General features: G+C 58.7%; 5 protein-coding genes across 5 annotated transcripts; 4 read left to right on the forward strand and 1 right to left on the reverse strand.

Moving 5' to 3' along the window:
* Positions 1 to 740: 740 nt before the first annotated feature.
* BKCO1_5400020 (copper resistance-associated p-type atpase) lies at positions 741 to 4,370 on the forward strand (the record flags this gene model as incomplete). Its single annotated transcript, XM_020277225.1, has 1 exon — positions 741 to 4,370. The coding sequence occupies one exon, from the start codon at positions 741 to 743 to the stop codon at positions 4,368 to 4,370; it is 3,630 nt and encodes a 1,209-aa protein (XP_020127213.1).
* Positions 4,371 to 5,234: 864 nt separating this feature from the next.
* Positions 5,235 to 7,434, forward strand: BKCO1_5400021 (cytochrome p450 protein; the record flags this gene model as incomplete). The annotated part of the gene is made up of 2 exons (XM_020277226.1): positions 5,235 to 6,247; positions 6,306 to 7,434. The coding sequence occupies 2 exons, from the start codon at positions 5,235 to 5,237 to the stop codon at positions 7,432 to 7,434; spliced, it is 2,142 nt and encodes a 713-aa protein (XP_020127214.1).
* An 801-nt stretch (positions 7,435 to 8,235) lies between these two features.
* On the reverse strand, positions 8,236 to 9,509 carry BKCO1_5400022 (uroporphyrinogen decarboxylase; the record flags this gene model as incomplete). The annotated part of the gene is made up of 4 exons (XM_020277227.1): positions 8,236 to 8,306; positions 8,360 to 9,286; positions 9,355 to 9,396; positions 9,458 to 9,509. The coding sequence occupies 4 exons, from the start codon at positions 9,507 to 9,509 to the stop codon at positions 8,236 to 8,238; spliced, it is 1,092 nt and encodes a 363-aa protein (XP_020127215.1).
* Positions 9,510 to 9,728: 219 nt separating this feature from the next.
* On the forward strand, positions 9,729 to 13,185 carry BKCO1_5400023 (2 protein; the record flags this gene model as incomplete). Its single annotated transcript, XM_020277228.1, has 11 exons — positions 9,729 to 10,070; positions 10,124 to 10,216; positions 10,270 to 11,059; positions 11,109 to 11,637; positions 11,694 to 11,785; positions 11,841 to 12,192; positions 12,243 to 12,368; positions 12,424 to 12,550; positions 12,600 to 12,698; positions 12,762 to 13,035; positions 13,115 to 13,185. 11 exons carry the CDS (start codon positions 9,729 to 9,731, stop codon positions 13,183 to 13,185), a joined length of 2,895 nt encoding a protein of 964 aa, XP_020127216.1.
* A 680-nt stretch (positions 13,186 to 13,865) lies between these two features.
* On the forward strand, positions 13,866 to 15,024 carry BKCO1_5400024 (maltose o-acetyltransferase; the record flags this gene model as incomplete). Its single annotated transcript, XM_020277229.1, has 4 exons — positions 13,866 to 13,936; positions 13,992 to 14,372; positions 14,436 to 14,493; positions 14,701 to 15,024. The coding sequence occupies 4 exons, from the start codon at positions 13,866 to 13,868 to the stop codon at positions 15,022 to 15,024; spliced, it is 834 nt and encodes a 277-aa protein (XP_020127209.1).
* Between the last annotated feature and the right edge of the window lie 4,458 nt (positions 15,025 to 19,482).

Raw genomic sequence — 19,482 nt, forward strand, 5'->3', positions numbered from 1 at the left:
GCTCCTGTTTCATGCCAACGACACGGTTTCATTTAGCGGTGCAGCAGACGGGCGACTGACTGAGGCGGCGAGGCGCAACGGGACATGCATGGTGTGTATGTGTGTAGGTGTGTATGTAAGTGTGTATGTATGCTTGGATGCTTGGATGCTTGGATGCTTGGATGATTGCCTCAAAAGAGCCGCACGACGAGCCGCCGATATGGCGGATGCGGGTGAGATGTGAGATGGAGACGGGGAGTGCCGATTGCCGGCACAGGGTGCGCGTGGGCGGGTTGGCGGGTTGGCGGGTTCACGTTGGCGGTTGGCGGGTGCCAGCGGAGGGTGTCAGTTTAAGCAGCGGCCGGGGAGTCGATTGGCTGTGGTCGGACGCAGCTGACGTCAGGGATTCCCTCGTCTTCGCTTCTTCGCTCGCTCGGGCGTCGGCGTGAGCGTTTTGTGCGGGCCGCCCGCCAAGTCCGCACAAATGGCGACTGCGCATGATGAGCCGCCTAGCCGCGTGGAATGCGCCAATGGCTGCGGTGCGCTTTTTGTGCGGAAGCCACTAGTGAGAAGAATGGCGGGATCCAGTGCGCCTGAAGAACAGCCCTTTCCGGCTTAAAATCACCCCAGCCCGTCCCGATCAACTGGCTGCCCGCGTTTCACACTACCGTCTGCTCCACCCGTGTGCGGTTTCACTTGCATTCCTCCTCCCCAGCCACGGCCGCCTCCTTCGTTGCCGCTTCCTGCTTGCACGTACAAAAATGGCCGCGCCCAGCCCTGGGCACGCCCACCACGGCCCTTGTCGTGTCAACACGACTGTATTCATATCCAACCTGCACTGCCCCTCTTGCGTGACCAGCATCCAAGAGGCCCTGCAGACCCTCGACCCCGCCCCGGATTCCATTTCTCACAGCATCGTGTCACACTCCGTCACCCTCTGCCACGACCCCGGCCTGCCGGTCCAGCACATCTCCGACTCTCTGGAACTCGCTGGCTTCGAGGTCCACAGCATCTTCCGAGACTCCCACCCGGTCCACGCCCCCGACTCCTCTCCCGACGAGCTTGACGACAACGATGCCGAGTGGGAGAAGAGCCTAGAGCAAGCCGTCCGCCGCTGGAGCCAGTGGAGAAATAGCAGCAAGGTCCCCGACATGACGAAGCGCCAGAGGCACATCCAACAGTGCGCGCAGTGCGCCGCTGAGTGCGACCCTTCCAAGAAACATGCCGCTGGTTCGGCTCACGAGCTTGATGCTCTGCGCCTCGTCGACTCGGAGAAGGGCTTCAGTGTCGAGAAGCACAGCATCGACTCGGGCCTCTCCGGGAGATTCAGCCTCGACTCGGTCGTGTCCACTGCCCCCGAGTCGGCCCAGCTCTACCACGCCTCGATCGCCATCACCGGCATGACCTGCTCTGCTTGCGTCGGTTCCATCACCCGCGTGGTCGAGGAGCTCCCGTACGTTCGTTCCATTGCCGTCTCCCTCTTGACCCACAGCGCCTCGGTTGAGCTTGAAGCCAAGGACAACGTCGACGGCGTCATTGGAGCAATCGAGGACGCCGGCTTCGACGCCGGCCTCGACAGCATTGAAGAAATCCCGGACCGCAGGAAGTCTGTCCGTCCACCGGCTATCGACAAGTGGAAGGCCGTCATTTCCATCGGAGGCATGACATGTAGTGCCTGCACTAATGCCGTTACCGCCGGTGTCCAGCAGCTCCCCTGGGTCGAGTCCGTCAATGTGAACCTCTTGTCGCACAGCGCTACCGTCATCTTCAGCGGAAAGGAAAACACAGACGCTGTCAAGGAGGCAATCGAGGACTGCGGTTTCGACGCAACCCTGGACAACGTGTCGGAGCTAGTGCAGGAGAAGCAACAAGATGTCCGTCGCACCGTCATGATCCGGATAGACGGCATGTTCTGTCACCACTGCCCGTCCAACGTGATTGACATCTTGAGCCGCGAATACATGGGTGCGGTGCAGGTCGAGGCCGTCCCCACCATCAAGGAGCCGATCCTGCAGATCAGGTACACGCCCAACCTTGGCCAGAACTTCACCATCAGGCACATCCTCAAGACCATCTCGGATGTCAACCCCGCTCTTGAGCCTTCGATCCACCACCCTCCGACTATCGAGGAGCGAGCGCGCCATTTGCATGCCCGTGAACGGAAGAGGATCCTTCTGCGTCTCGGCCTTTGCGTCGCTGTGGCCATCCCCACCTTCATCATCGGCATTGTCTTCATGAGTCTTGTGTCGAGCAAAAACCCTGCGCGTATGTTCCTCATGGAGCCTATGTGGTCGGGTGGTGTCAGCCGGACTCAGTGGGCCCTGTTCATCTTGGCCACACCTGTCTACTTCTTCGCAGCCGACACATTCCACAAACGAGCCATCAAAGAGGTTCGCGCACTGTGGCGACGTGGAAGCAGGACGCCTGTTCTTCAGAGGTTCTATCGTTTTGGCAGCATGAACATGCTGATGTCTCTCGGCACCAGCATCGCCTACTTCGCATCGATTGCCGAGCTTGGCCTCAGCGCCACCGGCACCGAACACGTCGACGAGGAGAATTACTACTTTGACTCGGTTGTTTTCCTTACCATGTTCCTGCTCTTGGGAAGATTCCTCGAAGCATACAGCAAGACCAAGACTGGGGATGCTGTGACTGCTCTTGGAAACCTTCGCCCCACCGAGGCCATACTCGTCGACACTGTCCAGATGAAGGACCAGAAGGTGAGCGTCGACCTGCTCGAGGTTGGTGATGTCATCAGGGTCCAGCATGGAAGCACGCCGGCCTTTGACGGCACCATCATGGACGCATCCGCCAAGTTTGATGAGTCAAGCCTGACGGGAGAAGCGCGGCTGGTGTCCAAGGAAGTTGGCGATACCGTCTTCGCCGGAACCGCGAACAAGGGCAGCCCGATCCAGGTGAAGCTGACGTCCATCTCCGGCTCTTCAATGCTCGACCAGATCATCAAGGTCGTCCGTGAGGGCCAGACTCGCCGCGCTCCCGTTGAGCGGGTTGCCGATATGATCACTAGCCACTTCGTCCCCGTTGTCGTCTCTATTGCAATCATGACATGGGTCATCTGGCTTTCGCTTGGGCTTTCTGGGGCACTCCCGCAAGACTACCGTGGCAACCACTCGGGCAGCTGGGAGCTTTGGTCTCTACGGTTCGCCATCGCTCTGTTCGTCGTCGCCTGCCCCTGTGGCATCGGTCTTGCTTCTCCGACGGCACTTTTCGTGGGTGGTGGTCTTGCCGCCCGGTACGGTATTCTGGTCAAGGGCGGTGGCGAAGCTTTCCAGGAAGCGAGCGCCCTTGACTGCATCGTCTTCGACAAGACTGGCACCCTGACTCAGGGAGGCGACCCTGCAGTTACTGACGCTGAGCTCCTGTCGCCTCTGCAAGAGGATGAAGTGTGCGGCCTTGCCAAGCGTCTCGAGGAGAGCAGCAGCCACCCTATCGCCACTGCCATTTCAACCTTCTGCGGCTCCAAGAAGATGCGCGAGTACCAAGTCATCGACATCCAGGAGATTCCCGGCAAGGGCCTCAAGGGCACATTCAAAACCGCGGACCCCGAGCCCCGGATCGTTGGAGCCATCATCGGCAACGAATCCCTCCTCGTCGACCACAACGTGCATGTCCCCGTCGCCACCCTCGGTGTCCTGGATGGCTGGAAGCGCCAGGGCAAGTCAGTGGCCCTCATGGCCACGTCGGTCTCTCCGGTTGACGGGCCCTGGACGCTCACGGCCGACTTCGCCATCGCCGATGCCCTCCGGCCCGAGGCCCGCGACACGGTGGCGGCGCTGCAGGCGGGCGGCATCGACGTGTGGATGTTGTCGGGCGACAACCCGACGACGGCGGTGGCGGTGGGCGCGCAGGTGGGCATCCCGAGCTCGAACGTGATCGCGGGCGTGTTGCCAGACCAGAAGGCGGAGAAGATCCAGTACCTGCAGAGGACGCTGGGCAGCAAGAAGAAGAAGAAGAAGAACACGGGGCGGGCGACGGTGGCCATGGTCGGCGACGGCATCAACGACTCGCCCGCGCTGACCATGGCCGACGTCGGCATCGCCATCGGCTCGGGCTCCGACGTGGCCATCTCGTCGGCCGACTTCATCCTCATGACCAGCTCGCTCGAGTCGGTCCTGACGCTCGTCCAGCTCTCGCGCAAGGTCTTCCGCCGCGTGTGGTTCAACTTCATGTGGGCCGGCGTGTACAACCTGTGCGCCATGCCCATCGCTGCCGGCGTGCTGTATCCCCTCACCACGGCGAGCGGCAGCCACATCAGGCTGGATCCTGTCTGGGCCAGCTTGGCCATGGCCATGAGCAGTGTGAGCGTCGTGTGCAGCAGTTTGATGCTGAGGAGTAAGATCCCTGGTGTGGGGTTCAGGCCGAAGACCTAGGAGGAACAGTAGGATCGGTGCGGCGCGGTGGTACAGTGGTGACTGGTGGCAAAGTAAGGGGTTTGGAGGAGGTTTTGTTTCTTCTTTTGCTTAGCGCTTTTTCCTGGTTGCCCTTGATAGGCGGTGTGGTTGATACCCCCTTGGATGATATCGTCTTTAATTCTCTCCCCTTCTTCCTCGACGTGGCTTCTCTGATTCCTGATCTGTGACCTTTTTGTTTTTCTTTTTTCCTCGCAACATTGGGCTTTGGGGCCGGTGAGCCTTTCGGTGGATCGATTGGTTGGCGTAGGGTAAAAAGTTTTTTTTTCTTTTTTTTTTTAAGTACAGGCAGTAGCCTTGTAGGCAGTATCGGATATGGTCTTACCGATAACCAAAATTGGAAGGCATTTGTCTAATGATATCTGTGTGGCGATATTGCGAGGCTGAGCAGCAGCGCCTGGATGTGCCCTTACTTTTGCTCCCAATGGCCCCGGTCGGTGGGGAGCACGCCCACTTTTATCTGGGAGGCTGCTGCTGCTGCTGTGCGGCCTCTGCAAGGAAGCTTTCCTGTCGGACGAAACACATGAAGAAATCGGTTGCGCGTTGCGGTATGACTGAGCATTGGGGTTTGGATTATGATTCGACTTCGCTTACCGGTTCGCCACCGTTTCTTGTATCTGGCGACTTGCATGGCGGATGCCCTTGCGCAAGGCTGAGCTGAACATGATGAGCAAAAATGGGAACGCGTGCTGTAGATGTTATCGTGCCTCGCCCGGATTCTGGCCCCCATGATAGCCTTTTCAATGAGTATATATATATATAAACCATATCTTCGTTTCCGTGGAGTTTTACGGTCCCAACTGCCTCCAGCAAATCACTGCCAGCATGAGCACGATAAACTTCGCCACCGGGTCCGCGGACGACGACATCTACATTGGCGTGTGGACCAACTGGGCCAGGGGCCGTGTCTTTGGAGCGACGCTCACCGTGACCAGCCGCGATGGCGCTCTCCTCGTCGCCTTCCTGGCTCTGTTCGTCAGCCTTGCCGGGAGCGGCCTTTGGAAGATTGCCTGCTTCGCCCTGCACCACGTCTATTCCACCGACGCACCCAAGGACGCGCTTCACCACCAACGCCAGGCAATCCTGCGCAACTCGGCCAATGGGACTTCCGGTTTGATCGGTTTCGTCCAGCTTCTCTGGGCGTGGCGTCACAGCAGCAGAGTGGACCGTCCTTATCGGCGAACCTTTCCCCTGCTGGCTCTCACGTTGGCCCTGGTGGGTGCGTTTGCAACCGCTGGCACCTTTTCGTCCAAGATTGCCACCGCCATGGGCCATGAGGTCCTCGTGTCCAGCGGCGGTTGCCAAATCACAGACTCCACTGGACACGAGGAGCAAGACTTGGAACTTCTATGGTACCCTTACATCGCTGGCCAGGTGGTGTCATCATCGAACTACGCTCTGGAGTGTTATTCGGACAAGGTGAAGGACAGGAACTGTCAACACTACATCAAGCCACGTTTGGAAAGCAGGATAGTGCGGAACGCAACATGTCCCTTTGGAGAAGAGGTTTGCCGTCTGCAGAACGGGAACCTTATCCTTGACACCGGCTACATGGACAGCCATTCGGATCTTGGCATAAACACCCCCTTTGGAGACCGCCTTCTCGTTCGAAGAGTGGTCAGCTGCGCGCCTCTCGCTGTCGAGGGCTACAAGGACCTCAAGCAGTACGACGAGCTTGGTCCGACAAACTATACGCGTTACTTTTACGGCCCTCAGTCTTTGGGGCTCCAGCACTCCAATAATTTCACCTTCCAGTATCCTGAATTTTCCAAAGAGGAATACTTCAACTCCTTCTACGACGTCGGAGATACTTCCTATAGGGGCGCGTATAGCATAGAGTACGTACATACATACCCCACATGTCTAGACAGTCGATCAGTCTAACACGGTAGTAAGCACTTGGAAGTACAGAATCATAAACGGCACGACGGACAACATTTTTTCCGACTGGGACCCTATACCTGCACTCAGATACTTGGATGCCGACGTCATGGTTTTCTTCCTGTCTGCCAACTGGATGCTCTTCAACGCCGAAGTCAACGATCCGTGGTACTCGGCGCACCGGAAAATCGGCGACGCGAACAATGGCGTAGGACAAAACCAGGACGACTCGATCCCGGTCATAGTCGCAGACGAAGCAGCTTCCCCACTGGCGTGCAAAGTCCAGCAACAGCTGTGCAATCCGAGCAGCAGCAGCGGCGGCGGCGACGGCAACCCCCGCTGCTCCCGCATGATGGGCCTATACGAACCCGTCGGCACCTCAATCGGGGATCTGGGGCTCAACGGCCGGCAGAAGGGGGCGCTGCTCAAGCACATCAGCGCCCTCCTCAAGCAGGGCTGCGACCACCTCTTCGAAGCCGTCGGCGTGCTCGGGCCCGCGGCGCTGATGTCCAAGTTCGCGGCCGACGCGCGCTTCCAGGGCCCGCTCCCGGACGACCAGTGGCAGCTGGACGTCGAGTACTGGCACAACACGTCGCTCGCCTTCCTGCAGGCCTACGCCGTCGAGGCCGCAAAGGGGCCGTCGGACCCGCGCATCGACAAGTTCGTCGTGCCGACCGACGACGACGACGACGACGACGACGACGCCGCGTGGAACGCGCTCTGCAGGAGCCAAAAGGTCCGGTCCGACGCCCACTTCAACTTCTCCGTCTTCTGGCTCTCCGTCACGCTCGGCCTCAGCGCCGTCGCCGTCGCCCTCTCCTGCGCCGTCGAGCCGCTCGCGCGCCGCGTCCAGCGGAGCAGCTGCCGCCGCGACGGCGCCGACCCGTACGCGCGCCTGGAGTGGGCGGCGAACGGCACGCTGCAGCTGCAGCGGCTCGCGCACGAGGGGCTGGGCGCCGGCGGCGTTTGGACGCGCTGCGTCGACGACGTGCCGGTCACGGCCGACGGCCGCGAGCGCCTCGCCGCTCTCGACCTTTCGGATCCGGAGCACCCGAGGCTGATGGAGCCGGTGAAGGGCTTGGACGAGGTGTTGGCTGGTGGTGGTGCTGACCGTGGCACGGGCTTCGGCGGCGTGGGGATCTAGAGGAAGACAATGAGTAAGAGAGTGGACGGTAGAGATGCCAGAGCATTGCAGTTGGGCGGCAGTCGGGCGGCAGTCGACAGCTTGTTGGTTGGTAGTCATAAAGTAAACGGCCATGTGCAACTGTCACGTACGACCATAGGTCGCAGAATATAGGGCTTCCCGTCCGCTCAGCCGTACTCAAGCTGCGAACCGGCCGATTAGTACTCAAGTGGGTGACCATTGGGGAATCCCGGCTGTTGTACGTTTTGTATTTCTTTTTTGGGTGAATTCTTTTGTGGGTTTACCGCACGGACGCGTTTGGGCACGAAGCGAAGGCAACAGCGGCGTTGCTCTTGTTCGTTCTTTTTTGGAGGTTGAATGTGAACTTTGCTTTTGATTTGGCGTTAGATACAGTAGGGTTGAAGTGCGGAGAACATAGGCTGCCTACTTTACAATTCGACACCAATATTCCAAAAAGAAATGTTTTACTGGACACGGTTTGAGATGGTTAGCCATCATGGAAGACTCCGTTGGTACCGGTCACGGCCTCAGAAAGCCAAGAAGGACCAGGTTTGAGAATGCAAAAGATCAACAAAGCAACGAGGGAGATGGCTCAGGGTGCGGTGGTTGGCATTGGATACTTATCGTCATTGGGAAATGTGATGTACGACTGGGCCAGGGTTCAATATTTCGGGTCTCAAGTGTAGAGGGTTGTGGATGGACTTGATATGTTCACTGTGGTCTCGAAGTGTAGCAGCTGGGAACGTGGGGCTTGGCCAACTGTTATGTCGGTGCTTTGACAGCAATTAATTTCTGTCTTCTCTATTTGCAGCAACGGTGGATCTCCTCGAAGTAAAACTTCAGGTCATCCGGATTGACAAACGGAGTGATTCCTGTACCGTGGGTTAGCTAAGACCAGATTTTAAGAAGCCGTACAAACTCGTACCGTGACCCAAGTTAGCGATCCAGCCCTGCTTGCCGCCGCCGAAGCCGCGCACCATTTCCTCCACGGTAGCAGTAATAGCCTGTCTGCTGCCATACAGGACACCGGGATCGGCGTTGCCCTGCACGACCTTACCCTTTGCCTGGGCAATCTTGTAGGCCTCAGCGGGGTCATGCAGCCAGTCAAGCCCAATCACGTTGTAGTTGGTGTCGCAGAGGTCCTCCAGCGCATACCAAGCACCCTTGGCAAAGACAGTCATGGGCACAGGCTCCTGGCCAAGCTCCTTCAGGCGCTTGGGCAGATTATCGGCGATGTGGTTCAAGTATGGCAGGGAGAAGACCTTGAAGGTAGTGGGCGACAGCTCGCCAGCCCACGAGTCGAAGACCTGGATCATCTGGGCGCCTGCGAGAACCTGCTCGGCAAGATAGTCAACGCACAGCTCGGCAATCCTCTGCAGCAGAGCCTTGCTCGCGTCGGGGTGCTTGTAGATCCACGTCTTGACCTCCTTGAACATCTTGCTGCCACCGCCCTCGACCATGTAGCTCATCAGCGTCCACGGGGCGCCGCAGAAACCGAGCAGCGGCACGCGTCCGGCGAGCTTCTTGCGCGTCATGGTGATGGCGTCATAGACGTACTGCAGCTCTTTCTTGACGTCGACCTTCCGGGCCATGATGTCCTTGTACTGTTGGTCGTCAGGCGAGCGGAGAGGGTCGGGGAAGTGCGGGCCCTTCTTGTCGACCATGACGACTTCCATGCCCATGGCCTGCGGGATGACCAGGATGTCGGAGAAGATGATGGCGGCATCGATCAGGCCGGCGAAGCGCTCAATGGGCTGGAGGGTCAGGGTCGAGGCGATCTCGGGCGAGCGACAGCACTCGAAGAAGTCGCGTCCGCCCTTGGCTTCATGGTACTCGGGCAGGTAGCGGCCGGCTGGACACGGGCAGGTCAGCGGCGGCGGAACGGGGTCCAGGAGAGAGAGAGTGTGTGTATGTGCTTACCCTGGCGCATCACCCACATGGGGGCACGCTCGACCTTTTCGCCTGCACGCGGAAGCTTAGCATGTGTTCGGGCCAATTGGGGCGGCTCTCGGACGCGGCTCACCCCGGGCGGTGCGCAGGATCAGGTCGTTCTGCAGAGGCGCGAGCTGGGTCATGGCGGCGGGATGGGCGGGCGGCGAGGAGTCGGTGCTGGTGGATGAAGCTCCCCGCGGTGGTGGGGTTGATGTGACTTTTTGGGCGGGTGATCGACGTCGGCTGGCTGGCAGCCGCACCAACGGCCGGCCGCCGCTGCCTGCCGGGGCTCGAGGGACCCAAGGGACCATCTTCTTCTCTTGCTCGAATTGCTGCCCGTTTCCTCGCCGTTCCTCTGCACCATGGGCCTGCGCCTGCGCCCAGTCCCTCTCAATGGCCTGTCGTCCCGTCGCCTGATCCGCGTCTCACTCCCACGCACGGTGCAATCGCGCTGCATCGCGTCGAGCCGGCGCCCGCGAGTCGCGCCGACTATTATTCCACGGCTCTTTGCCCGCGGGAAGAAGACGACTACTACTCTAGAGGTCAATGATCTGCCGCAGGGGCTCATCGGTGGCGCGCCTCTCCAAGACGACCCGGCCGAGGATGCGGGCCCTGCATATCCAACCGTCTTGCAGCAAGTGCGCAACAACATGCGCAAATTCGACCACTGTGTTGTCCTGACCCGCGTTGGCAACTTCTACGAGGTCTGCTGCGAACGCCTCCTGCATGAGAACGCTAGCGTCTGACTGGAGACTAGCTGTACTTCGAGCACGCTGAAGAATACGGGCCTCTCTTGAATCTGAAGGTCTCGCTGCGACGGAGCAGGCCGGGGCTTGGCCCCGTCCCAATGGTTGGTCTGTGAAAAGATACTGCCGTGCTTTCTGTTTGACAACTGTCTCGTAGGCCGGCTTCCCCTACTTTCAGCTCGACCGCTTTCTCAAGATCCTGGTCCAAGACCTCAACAAGTACGTGGCCATCAGCGAGGAGTTCCGCAATGATGCCTCTGCCAAGGTCAAGTCCGGTGGCCTTTTGTTCGACCGCAAAGTCTCCCGCATCATCACCCCTGGAACCTTGATAGACGAGAAGTTCATCGATCCTTGGGAGAACAATTACTGTCTCAGCGTGCACATTGAGCCAGAGCCCTCTGGAGACGAGAGCAAGCCCCCCGCCGTAGGTCTGGCCTGGCTCGATATTTCGAGCGGCGACTTCTTTACCCAGAGTACAACAATGGCCGGACTTTCGTCAGCCCTGGCCCTCATCGGACCCCGCGAAGTCGTCGTTGACAGCGCGCTAGTAGACCGCGGTCATGCGAGACTCGCCAACATGCTGGAGGAAGAGCGCCACGTCATCACCTTCCATCAACAGGACTTGGGAAGCCAAGTCCCAGATGATTATGCTCGCTCCGTCACCGAGGCTGTGCCTGGGTGTAACCTCTCAGCCTTTCCGCCCCTCGAGCTGGGTGCTGCTGCATTCCTCCTCGACTACGTGAACACTCAGCTCCAGGGCTCGAGTGTTGCCTTGCAGGCGCCAGTACGCCGCGAGGCAGATGAGTTCATGAGCATCGACAAGAACACTCTGAGGGCGCTAGAGCTGCGCGCCACTTTGAGAGAGGGAAAGCTCGAGGGCAGCCTACTGCACTCGGTTCGGAAGACCGTTACGAAAAGTGGCACAAGATTGCTGACACAGAGGCTCAGTAAGGTCCCCAACGCCACCAGCTTGCCCGCAAACTGATGGCCCGCCAGCATCCCCCTCCATGTCACTTGACACAATTAACGAACGGCTGGACCTCGTCGCCGCGCTGATCGACAAAGCGGCATTGCGTGAGAACCTGGTCGCGCTTCTGCGCCGGTCTTTCGACACGTGGCGGCTGGTTCAGAAGTTCTCGATAGGCCGAGGCGACGCAGACGATCTTCTGGAGCTATCAAAGACAGTCCAAATTACCAAGGACGTTGCACAACTTCTCCAGAATGAGACAAACGGCGGAGAGTCTTTCGACGGGCTGGTCCGTCGTCTTTCATTGGACCGCCCGGCCCGTCTGGCCAAACGCATCACGGACGCCATCGACGAGGAGGGTCTTTCGGAGCAGCACCGTATAGAAGACGACGAGGCGGCAGAAATGGCCGGCCTCGCCGTCGAGGTGCTCGCGCTGGAAGGCGAAGAAGTCAAATCCGGAAGCATTGCGAAGCGGGCCAAGGCTAAAGAAAGCACCAAGCCGGGCCCAAGCAAGGCTGTTGATACGAGTATGCCTGACGTTTGGATCATGCGCCGCAGGTAAGGGATGATTCCAAGAGCCTCGTGGTGCGTCATGCGTCGGCTGACTATCCAAGTGCGAGTACAACATTGACGAGACTGCATGAAGAACTGGAGAGACTAGCTCGGCAGAAGGATGTTCTTGGTGTTCGCCTGCGAGAGGCAACCGGTTGGCTAACCTGCTTTTCCGTCGTTGGGCTACGGACGCTAACCCACGCTTGCAGGAGCTCCGGGGCTGACGTTGCGGTGGACGCCCGGGCTGGGCCACATTGTTCACATCAAAGGCAAGGCCGGGAGCATAGCCGACATGGACAGCGTGCGGCCGGTCAGCTCGAGCAGGTCCACCCGTTCGTATCACGTCCCCGACTGGACTCATCTGGGGAACAAGGTGGACGACGCGAAAGTGCGCATCCGCTCCGAGGAACAACGCGTCTTCGGCCAGCTTCGAGCGGAGGTCGTCCGGAGCCTGGTCAACCTGCGGCGCAACGCTGCCGTCCTCGACGAGCTGGATGTGGCGTGTTCCTTCGCTACGCTGGCCGCGGAGAGAGGGCTGGTTCGTCCCAAGCTGAATCACGGGTACGTTTACCCAGCAATCTCGATCGGCTCGGCAGTGCTGACTGTGATAGGACCGCCCATGAGATCGTCGGCGGCAGGCATCCGGTGGTCGAAGCCGGCCTGTTGGAGCAGGGCAGAAACTTCACCTCTAACAGCTGCAACGTTGGCGATGATGAGCGGATACTGCTCATCACTGGGCAAGTTTCTCCCCACACCAGCTCGTATATGCTTTTTCCTCTAACGTCCGGGCAGGCCCAATATGGCGGGCAAAAGCACATTTCTGAGACAGAACGCATTGATTTCCATTCTGGCTCAGACAGGGTCCTTTGTGCCTGCAGTATACGCGGAGATCGGACTGGTCGACAAGATTTTCAGCAGGGTGGGTTCCGGCAGTTCGGTTTGATTGCGACGGCTAACATATCTCGCAGGTCGGATCTGCCGATAATCTTTACCAAGATCAGTCAACCTTCATGGTGGAGATGCTCGAGACTGCCGAGATCTTGAAGCAAGCCACCCCCCGGTCATTCGTACGCACCCCCCGCTGCTGTTGGCAAATATCCCGATGGCTCGCTGACAGGCAATTTGCACAGGTCATCATGGACGAGGTCGGGCGAGGCACGACGCCCGAGGATGGCATCGCAGTCGGCTATGCATGCCTGCACCATCTCTACCATGTCAACCGGTGCAGGGCGCTTTTTGCGACGCACTTCCACAGGCTCGCCGACATGACGGCCGGGTGGGAGAAAATGGGCTGCTACTGCACGGATGTGGAGGAAGGGGCCGACGGCACTTTCGCGTACGTGCACCGGCTTCGAAAGGGGGTTAACCGGAAATCCCATGCGCTCAAGGTGGCGCGGGTCGCTGGTAAGTTGCAAGCGGGGAGCTGCGCGCTGTGGGTTTCGGTGCAGCTGTGCCGGAGCCACCGCTAACGACCGGGCTGTAGGACTGCCGGATGAGGCCATCAAGGAGGCCGAGCGGGTATTGGAAGAGTTAAACATGTCGCCCTCCAGGTAGTGAGAGGTGAGCATTCCGAGACGGTCGCACAATGAGCTGTATCCCGTGCAGGGTCCACAATAGCCGTACGTACAGTTGTAACTCCAGGGCCGTGGCAGAGGCGTGCCACAGGGCGGCTCAGGGCCGCCGACTGGGTGCCTCTCTCACCCCTCCCCGGCTCTCAGCTGCTGTGCGATGGTTACGTGACTCAATAAAGGGACATCAGAGCCGGTGACAGACAGCTGATCGGCGGGAGGCGCTGGGCTATAGTGAGTGCGTAAACTCCATGTCATTCTGCTGTCTTAAATATATGTGTCGACCCTGGGCCTGACAACCGCCTTAAGTATCCCGTACTCCTCGACCTCGGCGGCCGCCGTTCGACCCTACATGTCACCTCCCCGCTGGCCAAGACGCTCAACAAGTCACCTTCGCAGCCGTGCCGGGACTCCTGCCGGCCTAGACAGCTACTTCTGCTGACCCACTCCCTTGCAACTTCATCAAGTCGCCAATCACTGGCCCCGGGCTCCGGCAAAACGAAACATTCCCGGCTCCCGCCACCCGCAAAAGCACGGTTTCCACCTGTTGCCCTTCGCCCACGGACACGGACACGTCGGCTACCGATCATGGCGGGCACAAAGCTCAATAACATTCGCTTTCCGGCCGGAGATGATGAATACCGCGCAGCTCGGCTGCGGTGCGCAATGGCGTGTCAGACATACAACTCGATGCCGGAGAACGCGACCGTGGAGCATCGATCAAGGCTCTGGAGAAAGTAAGGACGCCCCTGCAGCGCCGGTGTTGGAAAGGAAGCTTACAGAGGGTGCCAGCATTGTCACGACGGGGTCCATCACGCCTCCGTGCGAAGACGAGCTCGAAAGCGTCGGCGGGGGTGGTAGCAGCAGCCATTTCCGCAACAACCCGTTCGGCAAAGGTGCGCCGTACGTGAAGGCACCGGTGCACATCGACTACGGCACCAACCTCCGGATCAGGGCGTCGACGTTCATCAACCGCAACTTCACCGTCAGCGACACGCCGATCCTCCCCATCACGATTGGCGAGCGGTGCCTCATTGGACCCAACACGTCAGTGTATGCGGTTAGCCACCCTCTCGACTACCGCGAGCGCGCCGGGCCGCTGGGGGCGCCGAGCCTTGCCAATCCGGTGACGATTGAAGATGACTGCTGGATTGGCGGCGGTGTGATCATCATGTGAGTATCAGCGGAGCGTGGAGGCTCTCCTGCGGTGATTGAGCTGACGTGGTTGTCTTGTAGGCCTGGTGTGCGCATTGGAAGAGGCTGTGTGATCGGCGCTGGCAGCGTAGTGACGAAGGTAAGCAAGCATGCGGCGCGCGCCCAACCTGCAAGCACGCACAGCCCGGCAAGACGATCAGGTCCTCGACCAAATTAAGCAGCCAATCCCGGCGTGCTGTCACGTCTGCCCTGTTGGCTGTGCTTCTGGTCCACCACCAACAAGAGCGACCCTCCAGCCTGGTCACGGAATTCCGATCCGCGCGCCCCGTCCGCTAACATCTCACAGGACGTGCCGCCCGAACATGTCGCGTACGGCAATCCTGCGCGCGTCATTCGCAAGGTTACCGACGCCGCCGCCGCCGAATCAGCGCCCGCTCCGGCCAGGCAGATCTCATCCGCCCATCTGCCTCCCGATTCCGATGCAGCACCGCCCGCCAAGAGCGATCCGCCAACGGCCACATCCCTGGCCCAGCCCCCATCGCCCGCCTGCTCCCACTGCTCCCACTGCTCCCGCTGCTCCTGCTCCCCGGCCTCGTCGCCGCTTGCGCTGCTGACGGTGCTGCTCCTGCTCGCCCTGGTTGTTCTGCTGCTGCTGCGCGCCCACACGTAATCCGCCTTCTCAGACGCGCAGCAGCGCCTCCTGTCCCCTCTCACTCTCCCTCTCCCCTGCACCTGCACCGGCCTGCCAGCTCCGGTGGTGTGGTTACCATGCGCGCGCACACATGGTGCCGCCGCAGCCAACAGCAGCAGGCGGCCGCCACCGCTGGCTGGCCGCCTGCTACGGGTGCTTCATTCTGCTGCGTAACCATCAGAGACAGGTCACCTCGCGGCTGAGGTACCACACAGTCCGGCACGGACGCGCTGATGGTCCAGGCATGCTTGCAGATACTCAACCGCCCACCTTTGTCTTCCTCTTTTTTTTTCTCTCTTTTTCTTTTTCCTTACACCAAGGCGACTTTGATGGGGCTTACATCTCCTTCCTCTCTTCAGCAACAATTGGGACTTTGTCGGCGTCAGGGAGCAGTGACGAGTAATGTAGATTGACGCGTCTTCGGGCTCATCGGCTCTTTTCCCCCATGATGTTCTAGTGCCTCATTTCCTTTCAACGGTTTCTTGCTGCAGCGTGCGAAAAGGCGCGGAGGGGTTGCAACTGGGGCGTTCCAATATGGGGGTGAAGATTTTTCCAAACGCCGGAGCAATGATAATGACTTTTTCCTCACTCCATTCTACCTTCTCTTTGGGGCAAATCACGGAAGGGCAAGTCATATTCTCGAACGATTCGCTTCGGCCAATACTTGTCTCCAACCGGGTAGACGCGTGCATTCTACATGCGCCTGCGTCGCAGGGCGGGGACCGGTCAGAGCAGTGCCTAAGGCAAGGGAATATATGGATACGACGCGCGCGTTAGCAGCCAGCAAGACGGGCCCGCAGGCAAACAACGGCAGCAAAACCGCCAGCCTTGGCCGGTGACGGAAGGATTCGCCGGCGACACGCGGTTCCCAAGCAAGACGGCATGCGGTCACAGGGATCAGCCTGGTATCCGTACCTCTCAGTAGGGTGGAGGCACCGAGGGCAACCCCTGGCAAGGCAACGGACCGCCCTGCAGGCGCGGAACGGGTAGTTTGTGCTTCCGCGCGTGCGCCCTGGAGCCGACCCAGCACACCATCGGCGCGATCATCCGCATGAGAAGGGGATAGGCCTGAGAGACGGAGCATCGGGTTCGGCAAAGCGCATGTTCGGTATTGGCCGCCTTCCCAGTCCCCATTCCTGACGTCCCTCCTGGACCGGACCACTCTCCGTCTCTGTGGTGTCTTCCGTGCATCCGCTGCAATATGAGGCTTCAATTCAAGGTTAATCTCACCGCTGTAGGGGCCGCGGATTGGCTGCTTCCCTACTTGGGGATGCGTGTGGAACACTTGATCGCGCAAATCACTGCCGGCGAAAGCACTTGCACATCCGACCTACTGCGCTCTGCGCTCTGCGCTCTGCGCTCTGCTCTCCGTGGTCTAGGCTGCCGCCGTGCCTTCTGCGGTATGCTCTGTAGGCGCCTTCTGCCCACGCATTTGCCGCATACATTGGAAGTATACGTCCCTGTCGTGCCAGGGCGGGTTGGCGCTGTCTTAATCCACTTTCGATCCATCATACGACAATGCCGCTTCCGTGGCAAAAGTCCCCAGGCGCCGGGATGCGTCCAAAACAACATGACAGCCTTGTCCTGATGTGTCGTTACGCTCGCTTTCCCCAGCAATCGATGGCGTCAGAAGAAAGCAACGCTTCCCGGCCCAACGGTAAACACGGCCCCCCGTATTGCTTTTTCTCCTCGCCATGCTCGCTACTTGCTCACAAACGCCACTCTCGATAACAGCATCCCCTTCCAGACATATCGGCATGTCGCATTCCAGAAAATTCCCCCACTTTGGCCCCCAACACCCAGCGACGGGGAAAAAGCAAGCCCACTTACCCGTAAACAGGGGAAATGGGGTTTCGCACCGCTGGCGTGAAGCTCGCCCGTCTCCATCTCTCTTGCCTTTTTTTTTTTTTTGCTGCCTCAGCCTCTGGGGGCGTGAGATTTGCCGGGCCGCGCAGCTGATGACTTCTTTTCCTTTCTCGTCACTTGTCGCGTGGTTGCCCTATGCGAACCCCCTCTCGGGGAAAACGTTGAACTTTCCTATAGCCACTTTCAAACGGCCCTGCATTTGCCTACGTCAGCCCGCCTCTATTCCACTCAGGTGGCCGACAAAAGTTTGACGAGCCCCGAGCTGGGCTGCATTGTCAGCCAGCCCGGTGCCTTTTCATAATTGTCATCCTCTGTCCATACCCATGCAGGACCCAGCACTCCGTCTCGCCTTTCTCTTGCCGCCCTTTCCGATGCGGCAATCGATTCAAGGGCATACGTGCTATCTTGGGGATTGCCCTTTCCGCGCAACCTTGCAGTCCAGGAAGCTCGTCCTAAAATATACGGAACACGTACTCGTACGCATACGCATTCGGGACCGAACGCCTTGGGAAGAAGGCAAGCCATCAAGGCAAAGTCCCTGTCACGCCCTCTTTCCCTGTCTCTCATCCCCTTTCTCCGTGCACAACCCTGCTCCGTGGAGGAAGCTGAACCATGTCCAGCTAGCTCACGATCGGGATCTCACCTACCGCATACCGTTCTTCAAGAAGAAGATCTGTCACACCTGATGCGCGGTAAGGCCATTCCGTTCAGCCGCCCGCTCCCCCCGGCTCTAATGACCCTGGCCCCCTGCACACTTCCCCTCTATTCTACCTCATCTCTTCTCGGCTTCACCGCGTGCCCCATCCCTCCTCCCCATGAACACCAGCCTGTGACTTTCTTTTCTTTTTCTTGCCTTTTCTCCGCTTTCCGCCCTGTCTCCACCTACTCGTGCGCTCATACATCACCGTCATATCTTTCCTCTTTCCGTACCCTTCTGATCGCATCATCCCGTTGACGTGGTGCCTTGCTAAAAATAAGAGACCGTGCGAGCACCATGCATGTGGGAATATTCAAAACCCATGCCCACCTGAAAGAAAGGAAAAAGAAAAGAAAGGACGCCGAACTCCAGGGGTCTATGTATAATGTGGCTGCTGCCACTTTCCTGGCCCCCTGTGTTTCCCAGCATGTCCCCCCCACAATTCCCCTTCATCCCCGTTTTGGCGCAATACTCGGTGGAGCGTCAATTAATCTACATGCAGACGGCGGCGCGGATTTCCTTGCGACTTGGCTGAGAGAAGGAAAGAAAGAAAGAAAGAAAGAAAGAGAGAGAGAAAAATCAGGCTTTACAGCTAGGAAGAAGAGAAGGGAAGAAGCCCCGCCCCGCCCCGCCCCCTGATGTGGAAAGGCCGATGATGAGGAGGGGGAAAAAGAAAAAATGTCCCGGGTCGATGCTCGCCATGTGTTTTTCTTGACCCCAAAAAAAATTAAAAAGCGAAACCGAAACGGGGAGATGGGTGTGGAGGAGTGGAGCGAAAGAGCATGGGATCTGGTGGAACAGATAGGTACCAAGATCCGTACCCCCCGAACGACTGGGCCTCTCTCTCACACACTCACTCTTTTGGCGGCGACCGAATCGGTAACCACTACACTCGGCTCCCAGCCCAGTGCCCAGCGCCCAGATCCCAGCTCCAGCCCGGCCCAACATAGTCACATCTCAGCTCAGCTCTCCATCTATCCATCCATCATCCGTGCTCAGCCTCCGAACCGGGGGGATGATGGGCGGCCTCTCAAACGCTTTCCCTGTCGCTTTCTGATCCTCTCCCGTCACTGGCGAGGGAAGGAGGGGCCACCACAACAACCATCTGCCTTTCGTTCGCGGTCGGTCGGCACTGGGCCATATGTCCGGACGACGAGCAAGGGGGTGTGGTCTCGTCGGCCATTGGACTGACTTGTCAGTCATGCCGGTGTGAAATGAGGCTGTTGTCTTGTGTGTGTCTGGGATGACGCATTGACCCCATCGAGAAAGAAAGAGAGAGAGAGAGAGAGGGAGAGGGAAAGAGATCATCGAATATTACCCCCTCCTTACCTTCCGCCATGCCCCGCACCTCTTTTTGTCTTGTGCAGAGTCGAGTCACTTACTTCGTCTTGTTCTCCTTCCGTCTCTTCTTGCCCTTTCTCTCTCTCTCTCAGCTTCTATTCACTGAGGGGCGATTCGACACCACACATGGCTGGTTGATAGTACAGATGAATCCAGCGACATTCGGAACTCAAAGAGGTGAATTGCTGAACAGTTTTCTATCACGAACAAAACACAGGCAGACTCTGAGACTTTGAAGGAACTTTTGAGAGTGGAGAGAGCAAGGTACATAAATCAATTTTTCTTTTCCCGACCACTTTGAAACAGACTCAGCGAAACCAAAAAAAAAATCCCACATGATGCACGTGTCCGAAGACATCAACATTTGACTCCGTATCATACAGTTCCCCATCATCAGGTCAACCACATGATCATCGGAAGCGCATCCACCCAGGTTCTAACTACGCACAAAGAAAAAGTGAAGAAATCTTTCGCCGCTGCGGGTGATTATGACCACGATGATATGTATACCCTCGCGTTCCAACCACGGACTC

Source organism: Diplodia corticola (assembly GCF_001883845.1).
Source record: "Diplodia corticola strain CBS 112549 chromosome Unknown scaffold54, whole genome shotgun sequence".
Lineage (NCBI taxonomy): Eukaryota > Fungi > Ascomycota > Dothideomycetes > Botryosphaeriales > Botryosphaeriaceae > Diplodia > Diplodia corticola.